General features: G+C 48.5%; 1 protein-coding gene across 4 annotated transcripts in view; it reads right to left on the minus strand.

The window, feature by feature from the left end:
* The window catches only part of GPR50 (G protein-coupled receptor 50), a 42757-nt gene extending 27101 nt beyond the window's left edge, over nucleotides 1-15656 (minus strand). The window contains exons 1-2 of one of the 4 annotated variants that reach the window (XM_032123942.1): nucleotides 15416-15656; nucleotides 15019-15048 (exon numbers count right to left, since the gene is read on the minus strand). In XM_032123942.1, coding sequence (XP_031979833.1) covers nucleotides 15019-15048; nucleotides 15416-15590 — 205 coding nt within the window. In that variant the 5' untranslated portion in view covers nucleotides 15591-15656. Of the gene's footprint in view, nucleotides 1-14961; nucleotides 15049-15415 lie in introns of those variants that run through there. The other 3 variants (XM_032123941.1, XM_032123943.1, XM_032123944.1) reach the window with 3 other exon arrangements.
* Between the last annotated feature and the right edge of the window lie 8383 nt (nucleotides 15657-24039).

The raw sequence follows: 24039 nt of genomic DNA on the forward strand, positions 1-24039 counted from the left end.
ATTACAGGCAGACACTGTTAGTCCCTGAAGAAATTAATACAGCAGGATTGTGAGGAAGGCAGGGAAGTACAAGAGGCATAAGAAACAGGTCTGATGCATTAGCAGACATCTACCCTCTGAATTCATAGACTTTAATATATTTAAACAACCCATAAACATTTGGAAACTTAGGTGTTACTGGAACTATGAGTTATAATAAACTTTTTGATAGAAAATGCAGAAGAATTGTGCTCTTGGTGGTGGAGGTTGAGAGTTTCTGAATGCCAGTAGCTTTACACAGCTTGGACATGCACTTAAAAGCTAAAATAATTTTAGATGAAGGGAGAAGGAATGAGACAAAGAAACTAATATGATGTGAGGGGAAACTATAGCTCCACAGGCGGGTGATCTGTAGGCTTCACATCCTACCACCAGCACTACTCACAAGGAAGAAGCATTATTCCTGATATAGCTCTTAAAATGCAAACTGGGCACTTCTGACAGAAATAAAGTAAGCCAGATGATGGGATGGTGTCATGGTTTATACCTCAGCAAGTAACTAAACACCACACAGCAGCTCACTAATTTCCTTCTCCCTCCAGTGGAAGGGGAGAGTGAAGGGCAGAGGGAAAGGTAAAATTTGTGTGTTGAGAAAAAGACAGTTTAATACCACAAAAATGGAAGGGAAGTAATAATAATAATAGAATTAGAATATGCAAAACAAGTGATTCACAATGCAATTGCTCACCACCTGACAACGTATACCCAGCCAGTCCATGAGCAGCGGTCCCTGGCCAGCTTTCCCCATAGTTTATAGACTGAGCATGATACCATATAGTTTGGAATATCCCTTTGGTCAGTTGGGGTCAGCTGTCCTGGCTGTGTCCCCTTCCAGCTTCTTATGCCCCCCTTGCTGGCAGGGCAGCATTGAGAAGCTGAAAAGTCCTTGAGTTAGTGTAAACACTAACTCAAGCTTAGCAACAACTAAAACATCAGTGTGTTATCAACATTATTCTCATCCTAAATCCAAAGCTCAGCACGGTACCAGCTACTAGGAAGAAAATTAACTCCATCCTAGCTGAAACCAGGACAGATGGACACAAACACAGCTTCTTCCAGGTAGCACAGCTCTAAAAATCTCCTTGTCTAGGACAGAGAAAGCAGCATATAGTCTGTCTGAAGTGTATTGGTATGGCAGCAGTCCCCTGGGAAGGAGGCTCTTGTTAAAGACCCCAGCTCGTCATCATCCTAAAGAAATCACATCTTCCGTCTTCCTTTCACAAGGGTGAAAGACAAGAATAAACATTACCAGGCCCAGTTTTGTGGCAGGGATATCAATAGCATTGGGGTTTGTTCACAGCTGCCCAGAAAGCCAGCACAGGAGCTTTCTAACCACTCACACCCTCCACAACAGGAAAATGGAAACCATTTTTGACACCTACACAGCCACAGAGATCACAGGCGGGGGCATAAGAAAGGGGCTGTATCCAAGCCAAAGCTACTTTCATCTCTTTTGCCACTGAAGGACACTTCACTGTCCTTTTACCAACACTGCAGGGAACTTCCACAACAGCTTCCCCTGTTCTATTCCTGTGCCACTTCAAGGCCACTTCAGCAGAGACCTCACCTTCTTTAAAGCTGGCACCAGTCAGGACAAAAGGTCCAAAATTAGAAGACTTTTATACAGTATTGTTTTAGCATGATTGCAAAATACCTATCTTCCTATTAGAGCAGAGCCATTCAAGCATTTGTTCAAGTAATGTTCAGGTGATTTGCATCCAAAGAAGGGCAGTGAAACAGGTGGAAATGTTAAAAAAATGTGTAGATGTAACACTTACGGACAGGCTTAATGGTGGACCTGGCAGTGTTAAGTTAATGGTTGGACTCAATGATCTTGGAGGTCTTTTCCAATTCTACTTTGAGCTCTAGGATGACTGGAGTCATTCTCTCTCCTGAATTCACTCTGTTTTCTGCCACTCTCCTGCCCCCAAGGAACACTCAGCACAGTGGGAGAACAGGACAGGCGCTCAATACCCTACACACAGACACAACATATGCTGTGTTCAATGCCTTTGTTCCCAACAGGGAGGTGCCAAGCCCTGCAGTCCCTGTTGGTGTGGCAGCTCAGAGCTATGGCACTGCAGCCAGGATGCCACTACAAATACAGCTACTGACAGTATTTAGAGGGCTGCCAATTTGAATCCAACCCAGTTTAAAAAGGATTTTAAAAGGGTTCAGCACACACTGAGAACCCTGCTTTCAGGAAGTCCAGGAGTTAAAACAGATCCCTCAGAACAAAAAAGGGTCACTGGTTTCTGAAGAAGTGCAACACACTGCCAGGTGCCTGCCTGTGCTGGCATCCTCGTCCTGCAGTCTGCAACCAAGTGCATTTAGATGCCCCACACACTACACCTTTCCCTAACCTTCCTCACTTCCCTGGTGAAAGATCAGTCTCAGCAGAATCAGAGAAGCAAGGGTGTGTGAAAGGACAAACATAAAATGAATGCTTTGCAGGAATTGGCTTCTCTGTCTCTTCATCTTTAGAAAAAGAAGTGCTTTTCTAGCACGACATGGTGCAGAATAACCATTTGGCTTTCTATTTTAGAATGAATTTGTCTTACATTTCCAGGGCAGAAATCTAAACTCAACAAAGGGCTGCTCAGCACTTCCTCTTCTTTGACATGCTGTATCCTCCCATTCCAGTTTTAGGAGAATTTTAGCCCAGATAAGGAAAGCTTGTGGCCAAGGGCTCGACACAACAACTCCCCAGGCAAGGACATCTTCCACTAGACCAGGCTGCTCCAAGCCAAGTCCAAACTGGCCTTGAACAGTTCCAGGGATGGGGCATCCACAGCTTCTCTGGGCAGCCTGTGCCAGTGCCTTATCACCCTCATAGTGAAGAATTTCTTCGTAGTATCTCATCTAAACCAGCCTTCTGTCAGCTTGAAGCCCTTCCCCCTTGTCCTGTCCCTACACTCTCTGTAAAAAGTTCCTCTCAAGTTCTCTTGCAGACCAGGCCATAGACAGTTTTATTGATAACCAGGAACTGAAACTCATTTAAAAACAGGGCAGAGAAAAATAGAAGAGTTGATTGCAAACCAGGATCACGTTCCAGGAAAAAGGTGTCAGAGTTTGATCATTTGTCTTCATTCCACATGGGAGGAAAAATTGGTATCTTTACACATTTGTTACAAATAATTAAAAGAATCACTTTTAAGGTAAGAGGAAACTGTTAAAGACTGGTCCAATCAAAGCAATGGGAACAGCCCAGCAGCAGCAACTGGTTTTGCAACACTAACGATCAATCAGAAGAAAACCAGCCTCTCCTGGGAGAAATTTGTCTCAAAAAGGAAATAACAAATGAGAGAACTGGAGTCAAAATACCAGTAAGAAAGAACAGATGCTGCCACAGAAAGACTGAAACGGTCTAGCTCCTTGTAAGCCCTGTTTGTTGCTTCCCCACTGCTGTTTCCATATCTGTATAATTTATTCCACAGCAAATTTATTATTTTAAAGACTCCATGGAGAAGGCAGAGAAGGCTGTGTGTGTGCTAAGGGCCACAGTGCTGGCTATTTCTTGCTCTTGCACACTATTATCAAAGGCTTTGCCTAGCCTGGGATTTAGCAAGACTCTTAATTAATGGCTTCCAATGGTACATCCACACTGAAAAGACTTCTCTCGTTAGCTAATTAGTCTATTGTCTTAATTAGGCAAGTCAGTTTTACTTCCTCACTGCCTTGCATGGAAACCCTGGTTTTCCCACCTAGGTTTTCCCTCAAGTCAGTTCCCAGGTTCTCTGTCCTGACTTGCTTTTTGAAAGGACTTGGAGCAAGGTGGTGGCAGACAGCATTGCCTCACCTTTCCATGCAAGTCTAGACCAGGCAGGGAATGCTGTGTTCACTGCAGCTGTTCTCCTGAAAACTGGGCCCAATGGAGTCCCCAGCAAAGTCTTGGGTCATTAGGAACTGGCTCATCAGCATCTGTCAGGAACAAGAGTGCACTGCCTTACAAATTCTCTGTTTTCCTATGAGGATAACGCCAGTGCCAGTGGGGTTGGAATGAGATGATCTTTAAAATCCCTTCCAAAACAAACCATTCTCTAATTCTATCCCTGAAGGACCAAAAGACCAGTACATGTTGCCAAGATGTTCAATCCTCCTAACCTAGGTGAGAAGAGACTGGAAGTCGGGCACCTTCCAGCAGGCTGGGTTTGTCGAACTGCTCTGGGCCCCAATATAGCTCAGCAAGGAGTGCAAGTGGTTCATCTGAAGGAACTGTAAACTTGTACCTTGTCGAGGACAGCAGAGCTGTGACTCCTGCTGCTCCTCCTTGCTCTGACTGCTCTCTCAGCAGACAGAACTGTTCCAAGGCAGGGATTTGCTCAACAGCCTCCCACCAGACGTATCCACCCTGTTTCCATCACACATGCTCCTCCTTCTCCCATCACACCTGTGTTTTTCTGCAAGTCCTCGCACCACACTTCTGTCTTCCCTACAGAAACTCCCACAGATGAGCACGGCAGAGGCAAAGTTTGCAATCCATACTGTAATGTCTGACCATTTTGGTGCCTATCAGCTACACCTACTCTTAAAGTGTTTTGTCAGCAAGCTTTCCACTTAGTCCAATTAATTTTGACTAATCAGTTTAAGACACAAGCCATAAAGGCAGAGCTCACCACTGACTTAATGCTCACATCTTAGGTACAATAGAAAGTATTTTTTTCATTTTTAGTCTTCCCTTGAAAAAGCCCAGTTACAATCTCTGCATTGACAACATGTACTTCTACATTAAAGGCACCAGCACACTTCATTCTAGCTTAATTTCTCCATGCAAAGCAAAGCACTAAAACTACAGAGATGCTGCCAATATTTTTGGAAAGGCCAGAAAGAAAAGACGCAGAACCAGTTATGGAAAGCAGAGGACAGCTAACTCTTCAAGTCGTCTTCATTTTGGGATGCCTCTCCTATGGAGGAAAGGCTGAGAAAGTTGGGCATGTTCAGTCTGGAGAAGGTTCCAGGGAGACCTTACAGCACTAAAGAGGTCTGTAAGAAAGATGGGGACAGACTTTTTAGCAAGGGCTGTTGCACTAGGACCAAAGGGTAATGGTTTGAAACTAAAAGACAGCAGATTCAGATTAAATATTAGGAAAAAGTTTTTTACAATGAAGATGGTGAGCTACTGGCATGGTTGCCCAGAGGTGGTAGGTGCCCCATTCCTGCAACACTCAAGGCCAGATCGGTCAGAGCTCTGAGTGACCTGATCTAGTTGTAGATGTCCCTGCTCTGTGAAGGAGGGTTGGACCAGATGACCTTTAAACGTCCCTTCCAATCTAAACCATTCTGTGATTTTATGATCTTTGCTGCTGCTGTTTATTGAGGTGCTGAGACCATACTGACCATTTGTAAATAAGCTAATAGTGCCAAACTCAGAAAAGACAGATCTTTTCAGTCAGATGTTAACAGATACTGCCAGTGTGAGCATGATCTGCCTTCCACCAGGAGTCAGAAGAGTGGAGGTAAGAGGGGAGCTTGAGAGAAAAGCAGAAATACTAACTTTGGCAACTCCAGACTACTCCAAATGCTACTGGAAGCCTCTTCCAGAAATATTCTATGTTGTCATGCCTTGCTTTCAATCTCTGTACCAGGAACTGGAAAGGGTGTTTCCTGCACTTGAGGTAAAGCTAATGCACCATTATGCCCACATCTTCATGATGCTGTTGGCCAAACTCTTCCTGAATTTCAGCTCTGACCTCCTCCCTGAACACACAGAGAAGCCACAGGCCTGTCCTGGGGGTGCTGTAAGGCTGGGCTACTTCACTTGCCTGGGCGATCAGTCAGAGGGGCTGGGGTTTACTGTTATTTGGGCTGGCTCACGTCAGCTCTGCAGAGAAGACATCAGGCCAGTGTTGAGAGATCTCCACCACCTTCCCAGTACTCCACAACTGAGACAATGTTCAGCAAGTTCCAGAGGAGGGAGGATCTTGACATGTGGAGATTGAAGAACTGTCTCTATAGGTACAGAGGCTGAAGAACAAACTCAGCTGGCAAATGTGCAGTAGCAGAGGAAGACTGCCCAGCCATTCAGCCCTGGCTCTGCTCCCCAAGGCGCCTCTGGCAGCGCCAACACAGAGATATGGCCCAGACAACTTCAGGGAAAAGCTGCAGGTAGGGAATGACACAACGCACAGCCCTTGTCCTCAGACAGCACGGGGCCAGGCTAACGACACAGGCTATTGTTCTCCCATTCTGTTTAAAAAAGCAATGATTTGCGTGGATGTTGGTTTCGGAGGACATGCTTGGCAACGCCAGCAGATAAACAGAAAGGATTTCCATGGAATACTATTTCTGAAAGAAATACATTTAAGTTATTTTTGAGATATTATTAAGTCCAGTAGTGAATATTTTAAATGTGGTATAATCCATTTTCCTAGAAACCAGCCAAGAAAAACCGACAGCAGCACAAGGGAAGTACCACCACGCTGCCATCCCTGTCTCACTGTTCCCTCAGGGTCACGAGCAGGAGCCTCACACACCTCCCCTGACTTCCCCAAACCTTCCCTCCTCAATCACTGTGCCTTAAAAACACAGTTCCCATCAGCTCTTCCCCCACCAGCACACAGGCAAGCCTGGATCCTTCCTGCTGATCCTGACCCTGCTCTCCTATAAGCCAGGGACCCTCCATCAGCCCACAGAAGCCCCAAAGCCAAGTGCTGACAAATGCAGTGGGAGGGCCAATGTAAACCACTAAAACAGCTGGGCAGAGGCGTTTCAGCAGCCTGCAGATGGGACTGAGGGCCAAAGAAGTGGGACAGTGAGATCTTGATGGCTCTTGCCATTGAAACTGGCCAGCAGATGCAAGCAGACGACAAGTAGATGGATTGGGTGGGTGCAGAAGAGCCAGCCCTGAGCACAGATCATCATCTCCCAGTCTCCAGTAGTTCTACCCTAAAAGCAGAGCCCAAATCCATTCCAGGGACCAGGACTCCAATCTTCTACTCTCTCTTATTTTCTCTACCTGCTGTTCACTGCACAAACCCTCCTATGCCATGTTTGTATGCAAGTCCAGGGATAGCTTAAGCTGCAGTGACCATCTCACTGGTCACAGGTCTCCTCACCCTGCAGCACACAGGAGAGAAAGTTAGTTACTCTGCACAAATCACTGGAAAATCCTGGACGGCCTGGAGAACATCTCCTTTTCCTAAATCGCTCCTTCTGAATCTCCTCACAAGTAGGACAGAGCTAAAGCCACCAGAGGAGCCCTGTACCCCCATCCTGGCTCATGCAGGCAGCTGTGGGCACACTGTGGGGGCTGCTCCCTCCCACCTGGCTGTCAGGCAGCATTCCCTGGGGCAGCACAGGCCAGGGCTCCATTTCCTAATGCATCCAAATGTAACTCTCCTGTGGATTTCACCCATCCCATTAAGATTCAATTTGATGTATTTTCTATTGCAATATCTGCAGAAATAAAACTCACAGTTGAGATCTGAAGGCCAGACAACAGACCAAGAGTAAGATGAAATATATTAAACTCCATTTAAGTTATGGCTCATAAAGCCCACGGGGCAGGTTGTGTACCTGCTCAGCACTACAGGGCTGGGGTTCACTCCCAGAAAACACCAGGGTCTCTTGAGCCCATCTACCCTTTCTGCAAAACATGAATGTCTGCAACAGACAGAGCTTCCAGCTCTCCCCACCTTTCCCCTCAGGATGGGGAAGAGGTGCAGCTCGGTCAGTCTGAGCATCCCACTGCCTGCCCTTGGTTGCTTTTGCTGTGCTTGGTACATCCCATCACCACTCCATTAGCACTCCCACTTATCCCCCTCCTCCCTTACCCTCTGTGCATCCTCCTGCCCCAGGCCCACAAGCATTGCATCCATGTCAAAGGACAAGCAGGGATTCAGGGCAGCTGGGACTCAGTCCCCTACAATCATTGCAGCATTTGTAAACATCACACCTGAAGGTGATGCTGGGCATTGTTCAACAAAGCAAGATCTGAGGTCTCTCAACACAAGGCATCAAGGGGACAGTCTCAGAAGACAGGGACTCACTGGTCCTCATTCCAGCTTTCAGGAATGAGGAGAGTTAACATGAGAAAGCTACACCACAGGCTTCCTTTTACATCTTCCAGAAAAAGCAGTCCCATCAGACTGGGGGCTGCTGGGGATATGACTGTCCCGGGACTGTGGCACAGCCTTCTCCTTGACAACCAACCCAAAGAACTGTCCTGTTCTCCTCCACCCCTATTCTCTGCTGTGGGACAGACTTGGAAGGAATTAAACATCCTGCACAGAGAGAGAAAAGCAAACAAAATGCAAACAACAAAATGCAAACAAAATGAAAAAAAAAAAAAAAAGGAAGAGCATAGAAAACCCATCTCTGAATTAATTTCCATTTTATTTATAGACCATGACATGACAGTTGTCTTTCTAAGCCTTTTAATTAATCACAGGGAGCAGTTACTTTGAGCATGTATGCCCACCTTCCCTCTTCCTGAAACACATTCCAGCTTGTGTTGAAGGACGGTCTGCAAGGTAATTAATTATTTACCATTATCTATGCCAGTACTTGGCTCTCCAAATCTTTCAGGAACATCAAGTCCTGGAGCAGCAATGTTCTTTGGGGCTGAAAAGAAGAAAAGCCTTTGCTAGAGACAGGGAAGGGCAAAGGGCTTGGAGGAATTAAGAAAGGGAGAACAGGAGCTCAGCACTGTGCTGAACATGGCTTTCTCTCTTGTTGCAAGGTCCATAGGGTGGCCCTCTGGGGACGCAGGGTGTTACTTTACGTGATACAAGACATAAATCTGCCTAATAACAGTATTTTTGTTTCAACTAATTTGTGGGTAACTTTATAGAGACCTACGTGTGTAACAGAACTTTTGTCAAACACTGCAAAGACAAATATTCTTCAGTTCAGAAATGCCAAAATTACTGTTTCTAGTGGAAACCTGATTCATTCCTTTCAAATCATGTATTTATCACTTGACCACATACCATCTGGCTCCCAAACTACTGGTACACCTGAAGTGCATGCTGAGCACTGCTGACTTACTGAGTGACTAACAGTGCTTCAACTCCATTCCCTAACCACACATCCATGACTTACAGTGCTGTGTTTAAGTCCTACTCCAAACTGGGGTTTGGGAGTGGGAGGAGCAAAAATTTCTGCTGGGAGTTACAGAGTTTCACAAAGGGGCTCCTGAGATCCAGCACTCCTAAAAATACTCTCATCTACATAAAGAGTTTATCCCCCCCCCCCCCCCCCCCCCAAAAAAAAAATAGAAAAGAAATAAAGCAAACCCAAATACCAGTAGCTTTGACCTCACAGAGTTGATGGGATGGAATCCCCTTGGGAACCCAAACAGAGCTGCATGAAGGACCAATTTAGAAATATTTCTGAAGCTACTGCGCTACAAACCAACTTAGGAGCTGCTCATGCCTGAGTGAGCTGCCGCTTCCTCCGGCGCTCTGGGAGCACAGCATGGGAGGAGCACAGCATGGGAGCAGCACAGCACAGGGCCACAAACACCACTCAGAGCAAGACAGTGGCTGAGCCTCCTCCTTGGCACTCTGGACACAGCCCAGGAGGAGCCCAGAGCAGCACTGCTGGAAGGTGGGATATGCCAGGGCCTGGATGGGAATCCAACCTGAACCCTCACCAACGCAGGAGCAGGTGAAGGTGATGCCATCAGAGACCTCTCCAAATCAGCTTGGCCATGGGGCTGTGCCTGTGGCTCCAACATAGCCCAAACAAATGCCATGTCTCTGTGTCTCACAGTGCAAGACATCTAGGAAAAGATAGGTCAAGACTGTTCTCCACTTTACGCTCCTATTACACTTAAAGTTCACACTCACCTTAATCCAAATTGATTTTCTCAAAAGTTTCATCCCCTGTCACTCCCGCTTCTCCCACCTCCCACAGCCAGCGACCCCACTCCAGCACCTCCCTGCAGAGCCACAGGAGCAGGGGGCTGCAGCAGAGGGACAGATCCATCCCCACCTGCACTCCTGCTCTGCTGCTCCCAGAGCCCACCAGCTGCACTCAGGTACACCCCCACAAGAGACCACTTCCAACAACTTCTCTGCACCAGCTCTACAGCCCATGCCCTCACTGTGCTGAGCCCCAGCCCCAGCCCCAGCCAGGATTCTCCAGAGCAGCCCTAATGCTGCAGGTACCATTCCCATGGTTGGTGCCACAGGGAGGAGCACTGGCAGTCAGCTTGATATTGCAAACTCATCACCAACTAGTTGGTGAGTCAGTAACAAAGCTAAAAGCAACCACTGGCATGGATTATCCCCCCTCAAGAGCAGAGACATTTGTCAGCAGCTCACCCCTGTGATGTCACAGGTGCCCATCCCTGCTGAAGGGCAAGGGGATGCTGGGTGCCACCCTTCCACATCAGAGCACCCAGCAGGTGGGGAAGGGGAGACCCTGTAGTGCCAGCAACCTCCTACTGTTAAACCAACACACAGCCTGTTTCCCTCAGCAGAGCCCCCCCACGAAAGCCCAGCCACCTGCAGCAGTGCCCCCTTAATTTCAGAGGGCCATGGGCTGGGTACATCAGCAGCACTGGTGGGAGTTTGCTGTAGACAAGTGAATCAGTGGAACAGATGAGCAGCTCCTGAAGCATCTACCCACAAAGTACAGCAAGAAGAGATGTAATTTCAGTCTTGTAGCAGATGCTGGAGGGTTTGTGGTCCTAAAAAAAAATTAAAAAAAAAAAATCTCAACACCTACATACACTAGATAGCTTTCTAGGACAAGGAAATCCTGCAGTAACTGGAAGAAAACCAATCACAGTTCTCAACTACATTTGAGGTAAGGAAAGAGAACATGGTCCAAAACAACATCTCCTAAAGGTCAGTTTCACAAAACTAGAAAGAACCAGACACAAAAATAACTGAGAGAAAACACCTAAATATAAGTAAGTGTGACAATGATTATTGGAGGATGTTTAAAGATGCCTTAGTAGAGCCCTCCTTCCCACCAAGAAAAGCAACAGTATATTTTAAAAAAATTATGTGGTTTAAAATAGGAATTTTTTAAGAGCCAAATTTTTAAAAAATTAAGTATGCAACAAATCAAAAATCCACTACAAAATTAGAGCTAGAAATCAACACAATTTATAAATAAAGCTAAAAGATATTTAAAAAACCTAGAGGCAATAGGTATATCAGGAAAAAAGCAACAATCTATCAATACATTAGGCTTGATGCTAAAAAAGGACAGTGAAAGTACCCTGATATAGAGGATGTAGAAAGTATAAGCATTACTTTTTATCTTTGCAAATAAGGATGACTTAAATCTCAGCTATAGCAAAATTCTCTGAGAAGTGAGTTAGGAAGATCCCCAACACCATCTGCTAACCATCCTTCACATCTGTAAGAAAACCTGCACTCAGAGCCTGTGAAGGAGCTCACCCAAATTTCTAACGTTGACTTAAAAAAAAACCCCAAATCAGAAGCATGTCCCAGGCCAGCCAGGAAGTTCCAGAGGTCTTGGAATAATAAATAAAAAGCCCTGCTCAAGCAAACAAAAACTTAGCACGGTGCCAGTATTACCAGAGGGCAAACGGCTGACCCGGGAAGTGCAGGCTGGTCACCCTGCCCGTGCTCCCGGCAGGGCAGGGAGCGGCCAGTGCTCAGGGATGGAAACACAACTCCCGTTAGTCAACACAGTTTTATGGCTGGAGGGCTTGTCAAACAGATCCAGTATTTCTTCTGAGAGTTTGCATTTGGCTGACAAAAGTAACTGTGTTGACATAACACATACAGACTTCTGTGTGACCCCCAACTTTGGCTGGGGTGACAGTTCAAGAACAAAATCCCCCACGCTATGCAAACAGCCGTGTAGTGTATATCCAGAGGATTAAAAGCCGGTTGAGCCCAGTGACCTCATTGGAGTTGTACCTGCACTGCCTGCCCCTACAGAGGTTTTGGATCCCCAGAGATGATGTTCCCAAGAAGAAAAAGGGCCTGTGAGGCAGCAGAAATTGCTCTCTGCACACAAAGCTCCAGGCAGCACTGCTGGGAGGCGTGGGTTTCCACGGAGAATGCATGTTTGGGCTGTGTGCCTGAGTTTGCAGCGAGTTCAGAAGAACTAGAGAAGGGTATTGCCAGAGCCTCTGCCTAGGGAGCAGGCTAACTCATTGAAAAATATTGGCTGGTTTTAGAGCTGATTTTCACACTTGTAAAGCTGGCCAGAGCCAGGATGGAAAGCTGTAAACTCAGCCATGCCAGCAGCCTTTGGCTGGTCCTGATCCCGCACGTGCCACTTTATAAACGGCTCAATATCATTGTTTCTTACTTGGGTCCTGATCCGTGCTCAGCACTCTGAGCACCTTCCAGTAACAACAGTGGACACATCTACATACATTATACCTTCCCAGATGGAACGAAAAGTAGTGTAAAGTAAGAAAAGTAGAAAACTTTTCTCTTGGAAAGTTTTAGAGGCAACTTCTGGTTCTTCCCAACTCCCCGAATGCCCAGGGCAATAGCAGGATGGTCAGGTTTGTTAAAGTTTTCAGCTGCCAAAAAATTTCATCCCTCCCATAAAGATACACAGACTTCTCTCCTGTGAGAGAAGCAGGGTTATTCCTCACACCCTTCACCCTCAATCATGTAATTGCCCCGCACCGTGGATACACAGACCAAAGCCTGGAGCTTTGTTTGAACCTCTCTGACCATACAAATATCTCCAACTGCCCAGGCAGCTGGATGTAGGAAAGCCTAACACCAGAAGTTCTCCAGCGTGACTGGCTGAACAGTCAGCTCTGGATGTGAACTGTCTACCACAAAGGACACCTGGGGCTTTCAGTGAATCCCAGTTTCCTCTGCACAGGCACCACCCACCTCCTTCCCCTTGTTCAGCTCCAGGCAAATACTGATGTGAGATCCTGGCCAGCAGTCACACTCTTGTAAGCATGTGCCATTGTAGCTGTGGGCAGTGCTGAAGTGACAAGTACTTCAGGAAGGTCCAGGGGAATGGACCAAAAACCGCACCCTCACAAGAGCGATCACCCACCACAGCTACTGAAGCAGTGCCAGTTACCCATCCCAGCCTGAATCCAGCTTAACCTGACAATAAAGTTTTAGCTCCAGCTGGATGAGCTTGCGTGAGCTTGCTCCAGAAACAGAGAGCTTGGTGCTTCCAGGATTTGGCAAGAGCTGACACAGCCATCACAGGTGCCCTTTTCATTTATTGAACTGGCTTAGGGTATATTTGCACATGAGCAGATAAACTCTTTGTCCAAAGGACTTTAATCTGGCTGCTGGGCTCCACATGAGCCCCTCTCATTCACGTGGCTGCGCACCTCAGGAGGAGCATGAACTGAGCTGAGATCCCCGACTTTTTGTCCTGAGTCCAGGGAGCCTGACAGACTGCTTACTTCCCAACACAGAGAGATGCAGTATTGTCTGAACACCCTAAGCACGTACGATCTTATCAGCAAAACAAGAGGACAACACTTAGATGCAGGTTAGACTTTTACTTTACTGAACTTCAGAGCACCACCACTGGCCTGACCGCCTCACCCTCCTGCTGCTGAACCCCTTGATTTAGCACAGGCATTCCCAGTTTAGGCTGTGACTGAAGGAGGAACAGTGCTCAGGTGAACAAAGCAGGATGGGTCTTGGGACCTACCACTGCTTCAAAGTCTGTCACACTGAATTCCCCACTAGTTGCACTCAAGTTCTGTGTGCAACAAGAGCCATGTCCCCTCAAATCAGGAAGGTTAGCACTATTTGCACTTGTGTTCACTTTATTCTTACATGCCAACAACTTGTACAGAGAGCAGACAACAGGCTACTGACAGGGACTAAGATCTGGAAAATATCTCCATAATCACTTCAACACAAAGCTGTTCTTTTTCACTTTCACGGGAGATTTAACTCAACTCACAGTGGAGGCAGTCTTAAAACATGAAATGCATTCAAGTGATCAACGACTTGAAAGGTAATAAAAGCAGTTAATAGCTTCAAATCTGCTTGCAGCCAGATAAACAGCTAGTTATCTTGGGGACAAGGGTAGGGTGCTTCTTTTTCTTCCCCAGAACCACTGATTACAAGCTCACAGCACCCACATTTTAAAGCAAAGCTGAAGAGAACAGCAAATACCTTTTCCAGCTATACTGCAGTTCTCATAAACCCAGTACAGCCTGTCTGTGTACTGTGGGTGCTACAGGCAGCATTTTATGTACCAGTTAAAAAGCAACTCACTATTTGAGGTCACTGCACCCAGTGGCTGCCCAAGCCAATGGCCATTTCTCTGCTTTCTATCATTAATAAATCAATCAAATGTTAGAGGCACTGGAGTGAAATTGTCCCATCAGCCTTATCTATCAGGTACTTTTACTGAACTCTATTGAGTTACTGCATATTTACAGGAGACTGAGAGAGACAGTGACAAATCAGCATCCCAAAATACTTGTAACTTGCACATCATAAACACTAGAGATATTTAATTAAAGCCTTTTTACAAGCTATAAAACTGAGGGTCATTTTATGTCTCTCTATAAAAGCAGACAGTGATATAGTCCTCATACTCTATGGTACAATTTAAGCAGCACTGCAGAGACTACTTGAAACTCCTTACAGAGCAACTTATATCCAGTATTACTTCTCTGTTAAGACTGATATCCAGTACTATTCATTTGCTAAAATAACAAGACTTTGAAGGAAAGAAATTTACACCCTCAAATAATACATCCTTCTTAAAAATATTTAATAATATCAGCTTAAAAATTTTCCTAGATAAATTCATTTGAGAGGTCAGTACATAAGGCTACAAAGCAGACTTCCAAATTACCCGGGGAAAAAAACATGCAAATTCTTCACTCTGCTTTCAGTATAGCAGCTTTACGATGAAAATACTGAAACACTGAAAGGCTGGAACACAAAAGCAACTGTACAGCGTTGTAATGGACTCGACTTAAAAACCCGAGCGCTCTCGCTCAGCACCTGACGCGGCACTCGGAGTCGTCCTCACCTGCGCCTCTGCCCCGCTCCTCCCAGCGCGGGTCGGCTGAAGGGACGTGGGTTTTACCTGAGCTGGCTCCTCCGTTTGCAGCTGCCTCTGGGGGACAAAAGTTTCGAAAAGTCGGAGGACAGCAGCAGCAGCGGGACGGGACAGGACGGGACGGGCAGAAAGTGAGCCGGGAACCCGGCGGCAGCCCGGTCACCGAGAGAAGCGACGGGCGGGCACTGCTCCGGCTCAGCGGCAGCTCGGAGCCCTTGGCCGGGGCAGATCGCACCCGGGGCTCCCCGGCGGAGATGCCCTCACCGCCCCGGTGCGGGGCTGCGGTTGTGCCCCCGCCGCCCCCCGCGGGCTCCCGCCCCGCCACGAGCGGGGCCATGCGGGGCCGGGGCGGCGGAGCCCGGGGCGCGGTGCGGGGCCGCTCCGCCCGCCCCTCGCGCCCGCCCCGCGCCCGCCTCGCGCTCACCGGCGTTGCGGAGCTTCTTGTTCCGCAGTACGGAGAGGATGACCAGCGCGTTGCCCAGCACGTCCACCACGATGGTGAAGATAAGCACGGCCGCCAGGCCGGTGGCGGCTCTCGCCGCCGGGCCCCCCTCCAGCCGGCAGCCCGGGCAGCTCCCGTTGCTCCCCGGCCGCTCCATGCGCGCCTCTGCCCGCCGCCGCCGGGGCCCCTCCTCCTCCTCCCGCCCCGACGGCAGCTCTCACCCCCGGGCCGCCGCAGGGAGGAGCGCGCCCCGGGCTCCGGCCCGGCCCGTCCCGGGGCGAGCCCGCCGCCCCCTCTCCGGCGGTGCCGCCGCCCTGCCCGGGGCGGAGCGGGGGGGGCCGGGCGGGGGTGCCCGGTGCGCGGCGGGGGCACTGAGGCGCTCTCCGGGCCGATGGCGCCACCGCGCGGCGGCGCCGGGCAGCGCGGGTGGGGGCGGGCGGGGGTCCCCGCTCGGAGCCATCGCCCCGCAGCCCCTGCGCCCCTCCGGCCTCCGCTGCCGCCGGACCCTCGCCCGGCTCCCGCCCTCGGGCAGAGGTGCCGGCAGGTAGCGATTTCGAGGTGAAGTTTCGCACCTCGAGTCGCTGAAGCCTTTCCCGGTGCCGTTGCTTCCCGCTGCCCCGCGGCTCCGCTCCCAGCCAGCCACCCCTCAGGCAAACCCATCCCCACAGGGACTTTTTCAACCAATTACGCCAGAATAAGACCATTCACTTTCGGTTTAATACTTTTAACCGATTTTAACGTGTGCGCTGCAGAAGCCCCAGCAGTAATGTAAGCTTCAGCAGCCCCCTCGCACGCTTCTCAGCCGCAGGAAAACAGCGCTCGGCCGGGATACCCAGCTCACTGAGTCGGGATACCCAGCTCACTCAGTCAGGATACCCAGCTGCCGCAGCCGGGATACCCAGCTCACTCAGTCAGGATACCCAGCTGCCGCAGCCGGGATACCCAGCTCACTCAGTCAGGATACCCAGCTCCCGCAGCCGGGATACCCAGCTCACTCAGTCAGGATACCCAGCTCCCTCAATCGGGATACCCAGCTCCCTCAATCGGGATACACACGTCCTGCAGCCCAGCCCCGTGGCTGGGGCTTCTGTGCTTCATTCCACACCAGCACGAGCAAGAAGAGACCAAAGAACTGTGGTCAGACTGTGGCTGCAATACCACAACCACATGAGCTCTCAGCTTTGTTTAGAAAACAAAATCAGAAAAGAGAAAATAGGGATACTGTAGAACTGTAGAATGGTTTGTGTTGGAGAGGACTGTAAAGATCACTCAGTTCCAATTCCCCGTGCCGTGGGCAGGGACACCTTCAGGAACACCAGGTTGCTCAGAGCCCCATCCAACCTGGCCTGGAACATTTCAAGTGATGGGGCATCCACAGCTGCTCTGGGCAACCTGTGCCAGGGCCTCACCATCCTCAACAGCCAAAAATTTCTTCCTTATGTCTAATCTAAACCCGCCCTCTGTCAGTTTAAAGCCATTCCCTCTTGGTTCTATCACTCCATGCACTTGTCTAAAGTCCCTCTCCAGCTCTCTTGTAACCCCTTTAGGGACTGGAAGGTGCTTTAAGGTGTCCCTGGAACTTTCTCTTCTCCAGGGTGAACAACCCCAGTTCTCTCAGCCTGTGTTCATAGCACAGGTGGTCAGCACCAGCCATGGGCAGGACAGAGGGCAGGGGCATGCTGAGGCTATCCAGCACCACCTCCTCTGGCTTCTGCCCAAAGCCACCCCTCTGTGTGCAGGTCAAAGTGCCCAAGCAAACATTAAGGTTGTGTCACAATCCCTCATGGGGGTTTTACAACTGCCTGGTCAAGTGAGTCAATAACAAAGCTAAACGCAAAGGCTTTGATGGCTCATTCCCTGCCAGCGGAGTACAAGCAGCAGCAAGGCACAGCTGAGATCAGCAGCCATCAGGGTCTGCCCTGGCCTGGTGGCCCAGGGTAAGAGCCAGCCCTGCATCTGCATTCAGAGCCTTGCTGAGCCAACCTGCTTTAAATGTCTTTTTACCTTTCCCCCATGACTGGAGAGCACTCAATTTTGAAAAAAAAACGAGAGGGTTTTAAAGAAAATTATCAAAATCCTGCATTCTTGTATTGTTAAAGACAGCATTTTGGCTTAACATGTCACTTCTTTTGGCCTCCTTTTGACACTCTGCACTGAATTCTGCATAGTTTTGCAAATATTTTCTCTGTGTAAACCAAATAATTTTGTTCACGGACTTCCAGCTGCTCTGTGTTCAGGACCTACCTGCAGACAGGAGAGAGGTCAGCTCTCATGGATACATCCTTTCAGCACCTTTCACCTTCACTCTGCTCTTCTCTGGAAGCTTTTGCACTATTTTTAAGATGCTCTCAGGTGTGTTTCAGCTGTGGAGAACCGGAATGTGACTTCAAAGGACTGAACCTTACGTACAAATGTCTTGGCAAGAGCACTGAAGCTGCCCAAAAAAGATTTTGGCCTCACACTTAAAAAAGCCTTGCTCACACAGCAGTGTGAGGTAAAGGGAGTGTAATGTTTCATGAAACTAATGCAACTGGAGAAACATAAAAATGGCTTTTTATCTGGCCGCTTTTTTTTGTGGATAGTTTATACCTGCAAAAAGCAGTCTTTTTCCACAGCCTGGAGTGACTGCCCAAGATGGGAAGGTCTGCAGAGCTCTACCAGGCATGTGTGCATCTGCATAGTTGCAGCAACTAATCTCCTGTAAGAAACTTAGAAGAAATTATGATAGATGTAGTGAGCAACTGTTTTCATCAGTGGAGTGATTTAGATGAATGATATTCAGGCTGCTTCCTCCCACCTTCCTGCTAAATGGACTCTTCACTGCTTCAATTAAGACAAGGAGAGCACTCTAGGAAGCCGTGGCAAGGGAAAAAAATGAAGGTAGGGGTATCAATGAGACCTTTTTAATTACACTTTACCAGAACTGCTGACATAAATCCCATTGAAATAAGAGTATCCTCGGTGTGTTAGAAGAATTTAGGCTCATTTGATTGTGTGAGGATCATGAATGTGATCGCAGGAGAAGGCACCTAAATTAGGGTCAGAAATGAGAACGCTTCAGTATCTGAACTACACCAGGGAGAGTACATACATGTATGCAAACAGGAAAACCAAGCAGAATGTAATCAGTGCAAAATATTCAAGCACCATAAATGCACACTCCTTGTGCAAAAATGTCATAGCTTTGCTAACAGCAAGGCTGAGAGGGGCAGTGCCTGGCACCCTCCTGCCGTGCCTGTCACAGCAGCCCTGTGCAGAGCATCCCTCATCCCTTGCTGAGCGTGTCCAGTGGCACAAAACACCCGTTTCCCAACCCTACCTACCAGGGCACACAGCTCAGTAAGAGTTAATCCAGGTATACTGTAAAAAATGGAGGCTTACATAATTGAAAAATAGCTGAGGCATTAATCTTCCTTCTCTCTACCTCGAGTCCTCTTTAAAAAGATTATTTTGTCTTCAGAGACAGCTTTAATGCTACTTAATGAATCGCTTATAAATGAAGAATTTTTTCCCCTCCTATACAGGGACAGGCTGACTACTACACTGATTTTGTCACAGAGACAATTAACTTTTGTCAAATATACAAAGATAATGGCTGTTCTCTACAAATACTACTATACTGAATTTGGTGTATTTAAGGCCAATTTTTCTTGCTGTTTTGACTGAGCATGCTTGGTGACAGTGATATGCCCATTCCCTTTAGCCAGACCTGGGGAACTCCTCATGCTTACCAAAATAATTAGTGGCCCCTTGGGCACCCCCTGGAACAGGTAGGTTAGCACTGGATCAGGAATACCATGTTGGAAATTTCAGAATTCCAACATGAGCTCATTTGAAGGTGTCTTGGTGTCCCACTTCGAAGGAGGGAGGAGACATGAAAAGAGAGGAGAGCAATACCAGCTTCCATGAGGCCTGTCTCAGTTGCAGACAGGGTGCAGGCAAGCCATCTTTGATCTGTAACTCCCTCCTTGCAAAAGCAGGCACCAGGACCACAGGGACCACCAGGACCATGGGACAGGTTAGTGGTTTCCTCCCTGAAAATAACTCCTAGTGAGCTGCAAAGGCAATTTTATAGTCATTCCTGACACAGAGGTCCCCAAGCAGTAACACTCAGTTTTCTCCCTTGCCCATGTCCCACCAAACACCTGCTCTGTTCCCCAGATCCACACACGCAGGGCAAAGATGCTGAATGGAGCTGAACCCCTCTTCTCCCACCACACCAACCTAGCCAAGTACTCATGTTTATTTCCAGCAAGAACAACAGGAGATAAAAGTTGAAATTTCTCAACACATGGGCATTTTGACTCTAGCAATGGCCTTTGGGAGACACACATAAGCAGAAGCAGAAATGAGGCTGATAAATCCTTTGCCACATGGGCTACTTCCACACTCTTTAGCCCCTGCATGGCTGGTGATGGGCAGAGCAGGTTTCCTCCACCCCTGAACAGACTGGGTGAGGGTATAGAGGTCTCTGCTGCCTCCCATATTGATACCAGCAGCCTACAGGTGTTGAATGCCACAAGGATGCACTGCTCAGCCAGTGGAGAGCTTCAGCGTGTGCCTTTCCAGCACAGTCTGTTTTATTTGTTTAAGATTCTGATCTAGACCCCAGATAGTGGAGGTTCATTCCTTGGCACAGTCTAAGACTCACTGCTGACAAACACTGCTAAAATAAGTCATTTAGTCCCGCCATGCATCATGACTATTAGCATAAACATAAGGGCAAATACCTTTTCCCCTCCCCTTATCTCAATTCTGCCCTTAAATCCAGCATGTGGCCAGGAGGCAGTTATTTCCAAACCATTACCAAAGGGGGAATCACTATTATTCACCTGCAGTTCTCTAGCCAAACACACAGAGCAGTAGTTACTCTTTCCCAAACTTTTCTCTCGTCCATTTGGACTGTGCAGCTATTTATGCAGAAGCAACACAGCTGTACTGTGCACAGCGTCAGAGAATCCCAGTCCTGGGAAAAACAGCACTGGCTGCTTCAGCAATAAACAGATGAATGCAGCAGCTTGCCCTGAGCTGCCATCGCAGAGGAGATCAACAAACAAGCGGCTCTATTTATGCCGTCATGCTTGCCTAGAAGCTCCAGACAAACTACTAACCTCGTGTTCAGCCACTTCCCCCTTTGTCCCCGGAGCAGCAGCCTGACGCAGCGCGCAGCCCGCTCGCCCAGAATGGGCCTTTTTGTTAATCGCTGCGAAAGCCGCCGACACAGGCCTGTTCATTCAGCCCAACTGCTTAATGCTGCAAGCCAAATAAAAAGGGAAAGAAGGAAAACTTTGTATTCCTTTCGCACCCTGAATATTAAATGGCACCATCAATGCTGCCTTGGGATGCAACATCAAACCACTTCCTTTGCTCCAAGATGGGATTTAAGAAGAATGACTTTGAGGCTGACTTGCCTTTTCAAATCTCCCATTTTTTTCCCCCATCTCAAACTCGAGGATGCAACATGAATGAAATCAGAATTAGCCTCATTACAAACAAGCAAGGGGAGGGGGCTGACCTAGATTCACTCTGCCTCTCAGAAGGAAGTGACGGCAAAAGTTTAAAACCTGTCATACAGGGCTGTCGGCTGCAGCACATTTAGGTCAAAGTTTGTTGCGATCAAATCACACTTTCTGAAAAGGCTTTTACTGGTGGGATGATTTGTATGGCAGCGGCTGAATTATGCATGGGATTTGCACAGTCTCTGCTTGCAAATAACTCCAGCCCTTCCGATACGTGTGAAGAAACTCAGGCTCTTCCCTGCAGCATCATCAGTGCCTCGAACCCAGCTCTGCCTCCCTGGGGACATGTGCTGGGTTTTGTGGTAGCTCTCACCACCAGCTACATCAGGCAGCATCCCATGGTGGGCCAGGCTGGAACCAATCTTGCTGCAGTTCTCAAGGTGCTAGGACAGAATGTGAGATTTTTCAGTGACTTAACTGAATCCCACCCAAAGCAAAAGCCAAATTAGAGGGCCTGCTCCCAGCAAAGACAGCCTGGTTGCTGTGCAGGCTGCTCAGAGAGGATGTTCAGATGACAATTGAGGGGTAGCATGGGACTCTGCCCAGGTGACAATCATGGCTGAAGGAAAGGTATGGAAATGATCCAGCTGGTGGGGTTTGTTGTGGGGAAAAAAATCCTCAGGGAAGAATTTATGTATTTAATAGCTAACAAAACCTGAAGAATTAAGTGGTTTAGTATCCAAGATACTTCTGCAAATAAAAGCAATGCAAAGAGAGGAAAGCTGGTTCATGACAGACCAGTACCCCCACCCCATTTGTGTTCAAGATCTGCCTTTGACTCAAGCAGAAGAAGGACCACTCATCCTCCTCACACCATCCCCACGATGCGTGTGCTCCTGGGAGGCTGGGGCAGGCTTTTCCCTTCCACAGAGACCTCTTGGGATGGCAGGAGAGGAAGAGGGGGGGAAAAAAGGAGCACTTTATATTTTTCTCACTGAGATTCCTCACCCAGTCCCTTCTTCTACCAGTAGAAACCAAAACCAAACCCATTCCTGCTCCTTACAGGTCTCCTTTCACCATTCCTTTTCCAGCCCATCCCTTTTGCCCCTACATGCTGTGCACACAAAAATCTCACTGTTGTCACAGTTTCCCACATCAGCACCTGCAGGGATGCTGGCTGGGTTGCTCTCAGTTTTCCCAGTGCAGCTCTTGTAGCCTCTCTCACCTCACTTTCTCTCCCCTTACTTTCCCCTCCTCCAGCCTGGTGTTCATCCCAGATAGAGATCAGCTGGAGGAATCAGGCCAAACTTTTGGAAATGTCGAGGTATTACCCAATTCACCACCACCTCTGTGTGGCGAAGGGACCTAAGTTTATTCTCTGACTGTGCAGGGGGCACAGTGTGAGATGGAAACTGCTGAGATGCTCTGGGGACTCTCCTCTCCACATTCCGTGCCTCCCCAGCCCCCATTCGGATTCGGATGCACCCCCACCTGCAAACATTCTGCCCACACCACGTCCAAGCTGCTTTTCCAGCCAGGGCTGGTACAAGCTACTGCCACTGGCAGTTGCTTTTCAACGATAAGGCTGAAATTCCCATGGTTGTCCTGTGCAAGGAGAGAAACAACTGTCTTAAGAAAGAAGACAAGGAGCTTTCCCTTTTCCCTGAGCAGCCCCTCCTGCAGCCTTTATTTTGACTTGAGCAAACTTCAGGAGCACTCGGCACTAAGCACCTTGCTATGAGGCAGCGGCGTAGGAAGGACAGTGTGACACATTGAACTCCAAATATTGAGCTCTTAATTATGTCCCAAGCAGCACCTCTGTGCCTGCAGTAATGAGGGCTCAGCCACATCCACGGCTGTTAGCGAGATCCTGTTTTACTTCATCCTCATTATGGGAAATAGCCTGCTCGGATCCAGCAGCCGTGGAGATGTTTCCTCTCGTGAAGCAGATTGCCTTCCCCTGTCAATTACCAGTGGAGAGCTCGACAGCCCTGCGCAAATTGCTGGGTGAGAGCATAAATAGGAGGACATGAGAACCGATTACAGCCTTGGTGGCAGGCTTGCTTAAAACACCTGATGGGAGCAGGGAGGTCGAGAGTAATAAAAAGCAGAGAGATGATGGTGATGGTGGCTGGTTACAGCAGTGCTGTGGAGCCAAGGGGGACGTGTGGTACCTACCTGCCCCTGCAGAAGTGCAGCCATCCACAGGGGCAGTGTGGCAGGAATTAACAGAGGGGCTGCAGTCAGTTGACTCCAAAGTTTTTTCCCCAGTGAAAAGATTCCCTTTCCTCAGGCTATCACTTTGGTACGTATCAGCAATGTGCAGTCCACAGATGGGAAACTCCATATCCTTTGGGGAAACAGAAATTATTCCCTTCTCTTGCTGTACCCCCACCAAAAGCTCTGATTTCACTGGACACTCCAGCACATCTGCAAAGCTCTGCAGCATTTCCAAGGGGCGAGCTACCAGGTCTCTGGGCTGAGGTTCCACGTAAACCTTTACCCAGTGCACAGTACTGGTGCTCATGCTGCCAACAGCAGCTGCTCTTACCTGAGGAAGCCCAGGGTTAACTTCCATCATAAACAGACTCATGTCCTGCTGGGTGCCCATTCCAGAGAAGAGGATGAGAAAGTGTGTGTGTATTTTAACCAGCGGCCTTGGAGATGGCTTGTTCAACCCTACAGACCTTGCTGACTACTCCTGGGCCTGCTTCCCAGCCCTGCTGCCCTGCTGGACCCCCGGGAGCCTTCCTTTACTCCTTCCTTTGGGCAAAGAGGTGGCAAAGTCTCCTCTGCCTATGGGTCGGCCCAGGGTCAGGGACAATTCAGCAAAGGAACAGCCTGCCTGCAGCAAAGAGCTGAGTGCCCGTCTTACAAAGGTCACTTTGCTCTGCCCTAGAATACATCATTGCTCATGAACTTCCACTGGTCTTCAACCCACTCCCCAACGCCTGGTCTGATCTTCAGCTGCCCCTGTACCTTCAGTCTGCCACTGTAGGGTCCACACCAACACCCAATGTATGTGTGAAGTATCACTTGTGTTTGGTCTGTCCTGCCCATCTCTTCAATAGCTCCATCCAGAAATCTCCTCTGGGCATCAGCCCTGCTCACTTATACCCGTCAGCGTTTTTACAGGCTCTGCAGGAG

The sequence above is a fragment of the Corvus moneduloides genome, chromosome 14, assembly GCF_009650955.1.
Source record: "Corvus moneduloides isolate bCorMon1 chromosome 14, bCorMon1.pri, whole genome shotgun sequence".
In the NCBI taxonomy this organism is placed as follows: domain Eukaryota; kingdom Metazoa; phylum Chordata; class Aves; order Passeriformes; family Corvidae; genus Corvus; species Corvus moneduloides.